General features: G+C 39.5%; 1 protein-coding gene across 1 annotated transcript; it reads left to right on the top strand.

Annotated features, from left to right (window-relative positions):
• The first annotated feature begins 8,462 nt into the window (after positions 1–8,462).
• On the top strand, positions 8,463–12,478 carry LOC124281367 (homeobox protein engrailed-1-B-like). Its single transcript, XM_046717403.1, has 2 exons — positions 8,463–8,809; positions 10,324–12,478. The coding sequence occupies exons 1-2, from the start codon at positions 8,512–8,514 to the stop codon at positions 10,644–10,646; spliced, it is 621 nt and encodes a 206-aa protein (XP_046573359.1). The 5' UTR covers positions 8,463–8,511; the 3' UTR covers positions 10,647–12,478.
• The last annotated feature ends 2,385 nt before the right edge of the window (positions 12,479–14,863 follow it).

Genomic DNA, 14,863 nt, shown 5'->3' on the forward strand with positions numbered 1-14,863 from the left:
CTCAAATACTCTGTATGATACGCAGATTGCATCCCAAATACTCTGTATGATACGCAGATTGCATCTCAAATACTCTGTATGATACGCAGATTGCATCTCAAATACTCTGTACGATACGCAGATTGCATCTCAAATACTCTAATGATACGCATCTCAAATACACTATATGATACGCAGATTGCATCTCAAATACTCTGTATGATATGCAGATTGCATCTCAAGTACACTGTATGATACGCAAACTGCATCTCAAATACTCTATTGCATCTCAAGTACACTGTATGATACGCAGATTACACCCCGAATACACTGTATTGATACGCAGACTAAACGCCGAGTACACTACATGATACGCAAAGTACATCCTAAATACACAGTCTCACTTATGATACGCAGACTAAACTCCGAGTACACTATGAAGCGCAGACTATACAGTTTACACTAAGTGTATTTTGGACATTTCATTTAAATGGTAGCTGTTCAGGTTCTTGTTGTCAAATCACACCACATTCAGATACTGTTTGCTGGCACCACTGTGCTCCAACAATGCTGTCGTAACAAGAAACAAAGCTTCTCTGAATCCAATTCTCGGAAAAGCCTTACCCAAACCACTGCTCTACCAGCACTTCTGTTCTCCTAACATTATTCACTTTCCAATCTGACTGACACCCTATGGAACCCCTCGATAGGATGGGGTAAGGTGTAGCAATTACACTTAAATTGTCCGTACCTCCCTGTAGTTTTGAGATTTATAGATCGGATTAGATCATTTCAGGAAGCCTGACCGTGTTCAACATGCTTCAGAATATTTTCCACCATCCACCTCCCCAACTCCACCCCACCTCCCAACTTACCCACCCCACCCCGCGCTTGCATCGTCTCATCGTCACCGTTCATCGCCTACAGGCTGTAAACACACAGTGTACGGCTTAGCCTAGTCTGTCTCACAGTCCCTGAACCACATTAATTTCCCTACTGCTAAGCCTCTCTGCAGTGCTAAAGCCCTAAATGAAGCAAGTCTAGATTTCCTCAGGTTCAGGGTCTGTTAACATCTGCAAGAAAACTAACTCACTTTGGGGGTCGGATTACAAAGTAAACATATCTAATTACCATGGCTGGCTGGACCAACATCCTCACCAGTGGTCTGGAATCTTGCCTCACATTTTCATCTGTCAACTCTTAATTAACAAGCACATTGGGTCACATGAAGCTATAGTGGAGGCCTTGTGCACAGTTTCTGGTCTTGAAGAGACAAACCATCAAAATCTTGGGGAAAGGTTCCTCCTGAATGTTATGTTGTAAAAAGTATTGTTTCATTGTCTGACTTGGGTCCAACACATAGCAGCCCAATTGTAAATGCGGTTAAGGATTTAATCGTAATTAAAACAAGGGTTATTTTTCTTACTCCTGATATAGGATTATTGTGTGTTTTAAGTATCTGTCTAGGCTTAGCCCTGTAGAATGCATTACACGCTCAAACTACCGGTCTCCCTGGTTAATAACCGCCAATATTCTCACCCGCTTTTTTCATACTTAGCTAAATATTAGTTTAGAAATAAGCCGTTTTGAAGAACTTTTCGAAAGCGCATTTCCGTACGACTCAAAAAGGTTCGGAGAGTTTCCGCTTGAAACGTTCGAAAATATTATTTTAATATCAAGTTTGTGATCATTTAAGAACGTTTAGGGTTAGTGGATTAAAGTGAGGTTCGTGATAAAATGATTAATCTCTTAGGGATACTCGTTTAGAGCGCGTTGAGTTTTATAAGATCATGAACAGCAATACAAATATTTGTTTTATATTATTGAAGGTAATGAAAGAAATTGAAACTTACGCAAGGATAAGTTTTAATCTAATTTGTCGCCGGTCATGCACACCAGCTGATGCTAGTTCAGTACCCGTGATAATGAAACTTGGAGGGGAAGGGATAATGGAAGTTTAGGGGGAGAAAAACGGGGGATCTGTATTCTCTTGGTAGGTGGCACGAGCAGTTGACATCCAAGTATCGTGTTAGTTAATTCAAGAACGTCGGGAAAGAAACAGACTACCTAAAATGAAGTAAATAATTAAAGTCTTTTTCGCGGGTTCTTTCTATGTCTAAAAGACGTAAATAACAAAATTTGTGATATCGTTTTCCTTTATTTTCAAAATTGAATAATAAACTTTTGTGGCTGCTTTCCACCTATTTATAACAGAAATAAATATTAACAGTGTTCATAGCGTTATCCGCCTGTGTTGACAAGAGGTAAATAATATACATGTATGTTTTAATGGCGTTTCTCTCTATTTCGTTTCTGTCCATATTTCACAATCAGAAGTGAGTTGGTATGTTGCAACTGACAGAAAAGAAAACATCACTTATTTCACGAAGCGTTGGTAAACAACCGAATGACTGTATTAGACTCCTTTACATGTAAATAGACTACGAGAAAATATGCTGCGCTCGGATGGCAAACTTTTAGTTTTGCAATACTAACAAGGTGGGCATGTTATGAAAACGTCCTGTTTGTGGCTCTGAACATTCAACATGTACTACATCATCACCATCACCACCATCATCATCATCATCATCATCATCATCATTTGTTAAGCCTTGTAGTCATCATCGGTAATTTCGGCCATGTTGGAAATTTCGATGGTGGGTTGATAATTTCAATTATCACATTATGCATATGTTATAATGTATATCAATATTATTATTAGCAGTAACAGTATTATTTCTTCTTCTATGAATTGCATTTAGAAGCTGGTATGAATAACAATTTGAATGAATTGTCAACTTCGTTATTGCAATAAATCACTTACATCTATTGCAATAAACAAGTTGTCTATCCATAAAACGTCTTCTACAACATTATTGCCGTGGTGTGTTATGTTATTATAGTTATGTTTGTTATAAGTAATGATAATTTCAGAAACCAAAAACACAATCTTAATCATTATACACTAAACCACGTCAATGCCCCACCCATGTCAAATACCCTTAACCAACTAGTACGAGACAAAAGGACGTCCCAAGTGCCGCGATTAACGCCTAATTATCTGTAAATGAGATGTACATAAATGCCAGGCGTAGGTAGATACGCTTGTCGTTCCCTCCCTAATCAGTGACACTATCTTAATACGGGAGGGGAGAAGTAATCACCCTGCCCCAGGCCTGTCCCCTACTTCACAACCAGGTCGGCAGCAAGGCGTTGGTGAAGCTACCCGTAATTACATGTATACTGGTTAAAAGGTGTAATATGTGATTGCAATCGACTTAAATATAGGACGTCTTTCAACTATTTCACAGAGACTACATTTAACATGTATTTGCACCACTGTAGTTTGAGCTGACATTCATTAGATTTGTTATTGACGTCTACTAAGAACTAAGAAACACGTATTTTCGTGCTTCTAACCACAAACATTCTAAGACAGCTATGTATGTCATTATGGTAGGTATTATATGGTTCGGTGTCAGGAAATCTATAACCAAAAGAATCCAAGCAACACAACATTAATGCAAGTTAAACATTTCCCATTCAGTGCTATCGGTATTACAACAGTTACAAGGATTTTTCGAAATACGTTCATAGTCGTTTATATTTGTTTTATTAATAGATAGTGTAAGAATTTACAACTGTTTCAACCAAAATGTCCTAATGTCGCCAATTATTTGTACAATATACCCGACATCTTGTAAAGTACTGATTACTTTCATGTTAATAAAAGCTTTCTCCTGAAAATTGTTAGAATTTATATATCAGATCAATACCTTTACAAGAGGCGACTAACGGGATCGGGTTGGCAGGCACGGTGACTTGGTCGACACATGTCAACGTTTCCCAGTAGCGTAGATCAATGCTCATGATTTTGATCACTGAATTGTCTGGTCCAGACTCGATTATTTACAGATCGCCTCTATACAGCTGGACTATTGCTGAGTACGGCGTTAAACAATGAACCCAACCCAACACAAGCATTTGTTTTCTGTATGAAATGTGTTTTACTTAATCGCGCAAGGCAATGCTTTAATTTCCTGTTTTCTTCAAGTGTTATTTTCTACATTTAATTCTGTCCTCTTCTTGTGAATATACACGCTTGACGTTTTGAACAAAAAACAGAAATGAGATAATATTAGTTTTCACTCTGCACTTCTTCTGATGTTCTTGCTTTTTGCAGTGAATTGGAAATTTGACTTGCACAAGCTCTTAATTAGCCCTTTGCCTTTTCAACACACGTCGGGTAGTTGTTTAAGTATGTAAACACAGAATACATGAAACGCCAGAGAAAGCAATCAGGCCTATCACGTGATGTCTGTCGGAGATCTCACGTTAAACAACGCTATCACGTCTCTTCTTCTCGCGTATCACTCCGCTAACCAATTTACCTCCCTTGTAATTAACTCCAAGCGCCGAGCAGTAAAGTCCAAAATCCGTCCCCCAAACACAAACACACTGGAAACTAAATCTGTTTATGAGATATTTACAATGCAAATATATAACACGGCACTTAGACAATGTAGTCGTTTAATCAAGATACAACCTGTTGAAGACGGAACATAAACAATGAACAATGCCTAGACTTTTATCCAATACCCGTCGTTGGTTAGACCGGCGTTTTATCATTCTAATGACGAATTAAATAATTGAGAATATCGCCTTTTTATTTCCGTGTAATTTGGCGGTTACCTTCACCTCAAATCTAGAAAATTGACGAGTTCAGGAACGCATTAATTTTATTGCTACGCGAAAAGTACCATATGTTTACGGTGCGCCATGTTGCCGACCACCATGACATATAAACTGGACAATTTATCTGTAATCTACAATTTGATCGGATATCCAAAGGTCGAGGGGTATATTTCCTATCATTGTTTCCTATTATTTCACCTGGCGCATTTGCATCTGTCCGCAAAACAATAAATCCGTGAATCGCTCTCTTTGTGTTGGAACAGGACCTGAGCTTTTATTCATTTGGTTCCATGTTACATGTGAGAAAAATATGAAAGAGGTTATTGGAAGTCTGATAAAAAAAGTGTATAAGTCTTTTCCTAAACTTTTTCTTTGTTTCAATTTTTCGAATGTGGAACAGTGTTTTTCCAGAGACAATGACATTAAAATACTTGCAATGGTGTTTCTCGCGTACGATTTAGTAGTTGTCTATTGGCAGTGCTATGGGCCATATTATATAGGCTTTGAACATAGTGGTTAAGTCATGTTAACGGTAGAGGTTTACCTTGGTACGTTCAGCCTCCAAGACATAAACGACTTAACTTACAGGTTTTACACTGGGAAATATTTGCCGTGTCTAAATATGAAGTAAGAAGTTTAGTGATTGAGCAAGAACAGCATCTTCAGGACAGATGCATCTGATTTGTTTCCGTCATTCGTTTGCATCCCCGAGGAAGATTTAACATCTTTGCTAAATGTGTATGATTATGTATACATGTATGTTGCCAATGATGAAGCAAGTTGTGAGATACATGGCCTTCTTCTAAATAGCATACGAATGTTCGATTCAACATAGAAATCTGTATCAGTTAAATGATTGAAGTGTTTTAAAAATGAAAACTATCACATTCAAGATATTAGAATGTTGGACAAAGTACGACGCTATCAAAACGAATTTCATGATTAGGAGTACGTTTAGTGAAAGTGACATATAATTAATAGTCACATTTCTGGAAAATCAGGAGAAACTTTATTAAAAGTTTGCTTCAGATTTGAAAAAATGTAATAAAATGCCTGATAAAAGCTGGAGTCTTGACACATTGTTGAATTAAAAGTGTGATTATCCAACAGTCATGGAATATGTGGAGTAGAGCTAAGCATCATCAGCATCTTTTGAGTGGACTTCAGGGATAACTACATCTCTACAATATTTATTAGTAGCTATATTAGGAACTGGAATTTTTTTATATAAATATTACTCCTGCAATCACGTTTGTCAACGATATTTTCGAAACTTGCCAGTATATAGAATAACCGAAATATCAATATTTTTATAAATACCTGATCGTTTTGAGATAACAGTCAATTGGCCAATTTCGTTTGCACATAAGCTATCATTAGGAGTTCATAGCTCAATCAAATGTGACCCGGAAGTGATGGAAGAGAACAGCTGAAGGCTTACTTGATGAGTCAAAGGAACCACTGTCTCCTACCACGGCGTCCTTTGAAGTCGTAATTAGCCAATCGTCATCACTGCCCTGTCACACATTGTTGAATTAAGTTACACTTTGTTACACTTGTGGAATTGCACGACCGCCAAAGAACATTAAATGGCGTGCTAGCAGCCTAATGGAAGAACGCCCTGCTTGTTGTGTGATCCGCGTTATGTGTGGTATTTTCTCTAGACATCGCCACGCGATTCATGTTTGTAAATGTAGTCAATAGAACCGGATCTCCTCATTTCGATTTAATTAAAGGCTAGATGTCGCCTTGATTTCATGGTTGTAATTGTACTGTCTATCTTGATGAGGGCAATAGTCCTCACCCCCAACATGTAATTGTTACACCGGGTACTGGATCAGAAATCCTTGGCCAGCGGCTTCTTGGAGAAAATGTTTTCTTTTGTATAAACTGTGTCTTTTTCACGGGTTTTCCTTTTCTTTTTCTGTGAAAGGTAACAACCTTCCTTGCGCTATATTGCTTTCGTTTGCAAACATGTCCGCACTGACAAAGTTCGAAATTCGAAGAAAACTGACAACATCGTCATCTGTGCATAGGATATGAACGATACTGAAAATATTAATGCTATTAACTTTATAAACCCTTTTTATATTGAATATATTTCCTTGATGAATATTAAGAATTTTGTTATTATTATTTGATATAATTAAATGGTTTCGTTAATTTCTTTATAAGATGCAAGTTAATGCACATCATCCTGCACGAAAACAACATGTAAGATGGTTTGGAATCATCGAAGGTTCAACAACATATGTGTAAGTCAGATAAATATAAGCACTATACAACATGTCATTATCATGTGACCTGCAAGACAGCATGACGTCATTAGATACGGGTCACCAGCACGGATAGAACGTGCCGGATATGGCCGATTCTTCTAAAGTAGTTTTCTTGTCTGCGACTGTCATAATGAGCTGATTTCACGCCATTATTGGACAAACAGTGATATATTAGATGGGCATCCCAGACACACGAGAATGCGAGGGAATCTATTATACATGTGTCCTGTCCGTCTAACATCCTATAGAGGAGCATCTGTATCTATAACACCAGCACCTTACACATTCACACAAACGTGTTCGCAATAACTCTCTGCAGAACATCCTTAATTACATGTGTTAGCTATCCTGCATTGTAGTGAATTATCATAGTCATTTTTGAGAAATAAATTATTGGAATTTGATGTTTTTTACCTTCAAAATGCATGTTTGTTATTTTTCAAAATACCCACTTGTATTGTGTTTGTTTTTAGACGGTGACACTTTTCTCTCAAATTTATAAATATATTTTTCCCATTTTTAACACCTTGAAAACAGAATGTTGAAAGAAGATAATATATTTTTAAGTTCTTTTTAAAAATGGAAGCATTTAAGTGACACGTTTTTTGTTTAGGCAACACAAAACATGTGTATGTATATAATCAGAAAAGTCAATGTTTGTACAAAAAGACAGTATTATCAATACCTAGTTAAAATGATGTTATATTAGTTCAAAGATATTTGGTTTCTTAACTCTATGTATACTCAACAGACGGCTTTGATGGCTTGTAGAATATAATCAGACTAATTCTCACGGTGAGAATGGAGAATGTTGATTTTCTCTGCCCGATCGGTGTTGAAACGTTGGCATTAGTAACCGGAAACACCGTTATTAATCTGTTAAATATTTCAACATTTGAAAATTCCCGCATGTAATTCCAGTCATCAGCTGAGAGAAGCTCGATAATTGCACTTCCCATCGGCTCATTTGTCGGAGACGCGAGAGAAAGCAGGACGTGTAACAATTGGATTGGAAATCGTCTGGAATTACCAATAACAGATCAATTAATCATTGAACAAGGTCGACTCAGGATCACTGATCAATTACAGAAGTTCAGGTAAATATACAGACAAGCAAATAGATACGTTCAATAGCTCTGGGCAAGACTGGATCAAGGTGTAGCATTTAAGTGAGAGAGTTGAGCAAATATCTCCGACCCCTCGAGACATCGGTCCCGCCTGGTCGCGATATCTTTGTATTGGCCCCAGACATCAAAGTTCCGATTGGTAAAATTGATTGATGAAGTGTTTTTCGGCCAGTGTTGACGCTAATATGGGAACAGTCCACTACCGCTTCTCTCGCGAGCTCAAGCGATCGGATGACCTGACTCTTCCCCCGGGCGGGCGGGATTATACGATATGCGCGGTTTTCATTGGTCGATGTCGCGACACTTAGCCATCCCCAGGCCCCGCCCTCATAGTGTACCACGGCTATATGAAATCGCGTACGACGAAGTTCCCTATACACATTTCGACGTCTCACAGCTTCTACACGACAATCCCACTGTATTACCTCACAATGGTGGTCGGGCTTGAGATTAAGAAAGAAGCAAACATGTCAGAAATCGAACAGCCTCTCGGACCTTGCAAAAAAATTACAAATTTTAGCATCGAAGAAATTCTCAAACCTGACTTTGGAAGACGGGTGTCGACAACACCTTCTCCACCCCCGCTGTCGCCAAGATGTGTGACGACACCAGAGATCGCCTCACCCCCGAGTGTGACCAAGCCTAAAGGAAGAACCCCCGTGTCCCCCGGTAAATTCGAACTGCCGGCCTGGGTTTTCTGCACCCGATATTCAGACAGACCATCATCAGGTGAATATTCGTTTTTATTATTTCAACTATTATTATTCATATTTACATATGCAAAATGACAACGCCTGTGTAGCATTTGAATATTTCTGCAGAGTTGATGCGGTATTTTTCTTCTGTTGAAATTCTAACTTTCAAAGCAGTTTTGTTTGAAATAATTTCTGCGTTTGATTTAGATTATTATCTCAAACATCGTCTACACATGTTCATAGCTTTGATACTTTTGATATTCCAAATACGCTAATACTGCTCTAACCTAATCAGTTTACAGAGATGTTTGTTTTTCATCAGTTTGTGTAAATAAACGGATATAACATTAATCTCAAATGGTGATCTTAATTCTCTGAAATTCCAGCTAAATTTGTGGGCCTAATTTATGAATGAAATTTCATTTCAACCCAAAGCAAGCTTTAAAGCTCCATTCAGTCTGAGAAAATCATTCAAAAGTTTCAAAAGAAACCAAAACCCTATGTTATCAGAAACCAAAACCCTATGTTATCAGCTTCTTTCTTCCTAGCTAAATATTTATCAAGTTGATCAGCTTTAATGATTGCGTAGGTTCCCCACTAAACCGTGAAGTTTGTTCCGCAACACCAACTTCGACAAATATGTCTCAGGTTCACTCAGAAATGAAACGCTCATCGAGTCCGACTTGGGAGAGGTTTTCTCGCGGAGCGTTATTCCGCCTCATTTGATATGTTTATCTTGTTTTTCTTTCTAACCCAAACATTTATCGCTTCTTCAATGGGCTAACATTTGTCAAGCTTATACCGTTATGTCCATGGCGCGGACGTTTCCTCGCTAAAATTGATGATCTCAGTGGTTTTGCGCAATTCTGCGGGAGTTAAAACTGATCGTTTTTTAAAACTTCCCGTGAAGTTTGTTTGGTGGCTCGTCGCGTGTCGTGGAAAGAAAACCACACTCGGAATGTAACTCACTGGGATGGAAAGGAAGTTGCTTAAATGAGCATTATGGTTTTATTAATCAATAATACAGCAAGCGAAGCTGGTTACGAGGCGGACATGCGTATTGTTGGTCTCCATTATTCATGTATTTTCCTTTTGTTTTCAAAACACGATATTCTTTGTAGTCATTCGTGAGTGTTCACTTTAAGGTTGTCTAATTTGTCTATTTTTGCAAACTTTATGAAAGCTTTTTAGTTAGGGACTTCGTATGAATATGAAAAATATTTTTGAATTTTATAATTTTAAAATTTATTAATGTTAGTCATACCATTTTGTAGGTTAAATGAACTGACATAAGTATCAATATTAATAACGAACAGGCTACGACAGGTTTATGTTCTAGACACTGTTACAAGCATACACTCATATCAAGGTAATTAAGAAAAACGTATATGTAAAATGTAATACATCCGAAGCATATTTACTGACAACATTTGCGATTTCAGTGTTTTTTTATGGGTCGTTGTCTGTTAAAGGACATTCTTACAAGCATTAACCTGTATATAAAACGTAGGTAATCACCCCTTAACGATTTCGTTTCTTTCTTCTTAGGACCACGATGTCGTAAGCCTCGCAAGAAGACTGAAAAACAAGACGACAAGCGTCCAAGGACGGCGTTTTCTACAGCACAACTACAACGCCTCCGACAAGAGTTCGACGACAACCACTACCTATCTGAACAGCGACGACAAGCATTAGCCCGAGAACTGAATCTCAATGAATCGCAAGTAAAAATCTGGTTCCAGAATAAACGTGCCAAGCTGAAGAAGAGCACCGGTTCCAAGAACCCCCTGGCAATGCGGCTGATAGCGGAGGGGTTGTACAATCACACAACCGTTGTCGTCAAGGGCGAGGAGATGATGGACATGTCCTGAGATGGGCGATGGTCAAACAACCTTATCTGGACTCCCTGACCAGATATTGCCACCCTTGACCAACAAAGGCGACAGTTACGTTGAAAAAAAAGTGATTTGGCGAATATTCTGTCAAGAAGTCTACAGCTGAAATTTGCTCGAGAACTTTCATATTCTTACTTAACAATGGCAAACCTTTGAACCTTGTTTGTAAGTGACGAGCCAGCCAGTCATCCACTGACAAGCCGATAAGACTGTGATATGTCCCAAACCATTTCAAAGCAGGTTAAACTTTGACAGTCATCCTAATAATGATGTGTCCCGATAGACATAATAAACATCATGAAAATGTGCTGAACAGCGCCCAAAGATGATTACTCCGTCATGCTGATCACCGGCGAACGTGGAGACCAAAGCGAAAGGGAAATGGACCGTCACCTTGTCTCACACCAGACTCCTCCAGGGAATAACAGTCCGGCAAGCTGGAACCATCGGTCTTTGGCGACATCTTTGCCTGGTCAGATGTTAGCTGAAGCGAGACGGAGCGAGAAACAGCGAGAAGAGATGACGAGAACGCCAGAATGTTATGTCATAAGACTACATCAAAGAACTGTTTTAATGACTGAAATTAACACCGAACGTGTGTTATAGAGACATCTCATTGAAGTTTATTCCTTTCGAAATACCTCTTTCTTTAGGCGTCATCCAACATCGGCTTAGGCTAACTGATTCATCAAAACGTTGCCATTGAATGTGTGACAAAACATTGTGCTATAGATTGGTATTGTCATATCATGAACGAAACACGGTGCTAGATTACGCCATACAATCACGTTGTATTGGCTAGAGTATTTATACGATGATACCAGGAAGGGTCATCCAGTATTATGATCACGTTGTATATAGTGTACATATCCAGCAACATTGTTCTGGTTCTAAGCTAGTAGTTGCCAAAGTCCCAAGCATGTACAGAATCTTTATTCCTTTTGTATGGGAGGTGCTTTACAGTAGCTTCTTCAGTTTTGCCATAACAATAATACTCGGTTTAATATAAATCCTCTTCCCGTAATATCTCAGCTACTATATTTACTCTACCATCATCCTGCCATGTTCTTCATGACGTCTGTCTTGTATGTTTCCATGTCTGTCCACTGTCACTGTTGTAAGGCTGTTTGTCTTTATTCACGATGTTCAGAATCTGATATCGCCTCTTGTCTCCCCTGCAGCCACTAGTGTTCATTGCACTTCATACCATTCGACTTGCACTATAATTCCTCCATTCCAGCCTTTTCACATTCAACTGAATATCGCGTACTGGGACATGGTAATCTCACAGGAACTCTTCCTCTGTTCCTCACCTTTCTCTCATCAACTTTCGTCGTCCAGAGCAACCCTTTCATTACCCTCCTCTCTCCACCCTAACAATAGTAATCCAACCCTTCTCGCAGAACCCTTCTATCACGCATTATCTCCACCCCTCTCCTCTGTTTCCCCCAACCCTCCCACTATGTTAACGCGCCCTGGCTTCAGCTTCACCTCAAGTCCCACCCCGTCCTTCATCAAACCCTACATAAGCCTAAACCCATCTCAACATACCCTGTTTCCAGCCACCCTCGGCTTCCCCACACCCACTCACCAACCCGCCGCAAGAAACCCAGCATTAGCCCCACCCCAGCCCTAACTCCATCTCGCCCTTGCCCAACTCCAGGCCTTCCGTTCATTGACCTACCCGGCTCTGGAGATCACAGTCTCCCTGTGCTGTCATTATAAATATATCATCGTTGTCGCATTTGCACGTATCCAACACAAAGCCTGTGATAAAGATTGAATTTCAAATAAAACCTATGACTCAATATTACCTATTGTGTTTTCATTCTTCAGACGGATGATTCACGATGCTGAATTTAGCTTTGTCTTGACAAGTCTGAAAAGACGATTTAGATCACGGTCAACCATTACATGAACCCACTGCACTTTAAGCCGAAAGGACAAAATATATGTTATCTGTGTTACTGTTTGAATGACCTGACGATGGAGAAAGAATATGCTCCGAAACATCGTGCTCTCCATAATACAGAAGTAGAATGCATACATTTCTTCCCTGATGTGGTAGTGTTGACTGAATACACTTGTGGAATATATACTAACAAACACACTCGAGCAAATTCATTGTAACTTTTCATACAGTTCATGTGTGTATCCTCTATTCTTTTGTGGGGCGTTTGGGTAGCCTAGTGGTTAAAGCGTTCGCTCATCACGCCGAAGGCCCGGTTCGATTCCCCACATGGGTACAATGTATGAAGCCCATTTCTGCTGCCCCCGGCCGTGATTTTACTGGAATATTGCTAAAAGCGGCGTAAAACCCAACTCACTCTCTCACTCTATTTTGTTGTGGAATCTAATGTTTTGCCAATGTCGTGATATGACCTATGCAAGGGTCAATACTGCCCATGGTAGCGCGTCCCATTACAATATACACCACTTACTCAATATATTCCATCAGTATAACAGACATCTGCACCTTCATCAAGAAGAGGTTCGTATTCTGGGTATGTCTAGTGTTATTAATGTCTTTCGTTCTGGCCTGTTAGCAGAAATGATGAACGCGAGGACTTCGAATGGCCTTTAGAAGTGGTGAACATGATTCAAGAATTTTCAGGATATCAACTTCTTTATTCTGTTTACACGACGTTTCGGAGTACTTCTTACTCCCTCTTCGCTTTAACGTGGTGATCAAATCCTTCCCCCCAACAAGACACGACGCCACTTTCTTGTACCTATATAACTTTGATCATGTTTAATGTGATTGATCCAGAACAAAACTATTGATTGCAAAAAGGAAGGACAACTATATATGGATGAACAACTTCTTTATTACAGTGAGAGCACAGCAGCTTTCACTGTAACAAATACGTTGTTCATCCATCAATTGTTATCCTTCCTTACTGTTACAACGTCTAAATGCTTCTCAAAGAAGTTACTTGAATACAGTAATCATGAGAAGTTATAAGGGAACTATCTATAGTACGGGTTCATTTCACATCATATAGCAGCATCCTTCGTGGATCTGCCGTGCATACTGATTCGGTTCCTGTCCCAACAGTCGTCCAGTATCCACGCACTGGTAGAGGCTTGTTCTGTCGTAGTTTGGACTCTGATCAAACTGTCATTTCCTAGTGTTATGTCATGCCCCCTTTATCCGACTCTGCTGTTTCAAATACTAGTTAAATTGAATTTAAACTCATATTCTGAGTGAATGAGTGAGTGAGTTTGGTTTTAAGCCGCGTTTAGCTATATTCCAGCAATATCATGACGGGGGACAACAGAAATGGGCTTCACACATTATACCCATGTGGGGAATCGAACCCTGGTCTTCAGCGTGACGAGCGGACCCTTTAACCATTAGGCTACCTCACCGCCCCTCTGAGTGAAAGGGGGGCGGTGGGGTAGCCTAGTGGTTAAAGCGTTCGCTCGTCACGCCGAAGGACCGGGTTCGATTCCCCACATGGGTATAATGTGTGAAGCCCATTTCTGGTATCCCCCGCCGTGATATTGCTGGAATATTGCTAAAAGCGGCGTTAAACCCAACTCACTCACTCACTCACTCTGAGTGAAAGGTCAAATGATGTTTTGAATGTAGATAAAATTACCAAACATTCCAATGGCACCTGTTCTGATATCTGATGATGCAGGGTGTTTATGCATCATCTTACGTAAAATGTTCCCATATATTTGATAAACCAATTTCTTCTTAAGGCATTTGATATATATTTAAAAAACCTACTGGTATACATTCCCCATTTGGTGAGACATGCACGATGCATGTTAGAACATCACCGCTAGACACAGGACAGTAGGGCAATAACTTTATGTTGGACACTAACAGGATTACTAGCCTTAACTGACATAGAGTAGCTTGTCAGCACCTCTCCACTGACGGTAAATGAGCCTCAGATGCATTGCAACTCTTTGACACACTGACAAACCAACAATGCCATCAGTCCGCATTGAAATGACTCTATACCCCTGTCTACCATGCATGACAATAGATTTGCACATCATCAGGACTTTATTACCTGTTTATTGCCCAGCACAGAGTCTTCAGCGTCTTCGCTTCCATATATATACACACTTGGCGACGTGTTTAAAGGGTAGGGATTACCCTACAAAGTGCACTCGCTTAACAATGGAGATATACTAGGAACATGGCCTTCACCATGGGGGGTAGCAACTCGAGA

This window comes from Haliotis rubra, unplaced genomic scaffold (assembly GCF_003918875.1).
Source record: "Haliotis rubra isolate DU_JTF1 unplaced genomic scaffold, ASM391887v1 Scf283, whole genome shotgun sequence".
Classification (NCBI taxonomy): Eukaryota; Metazoa; Mollusca; class Gastropoda; order Lepetellida; family Haliotidae; genus Haliotis; species Haliotis rubra.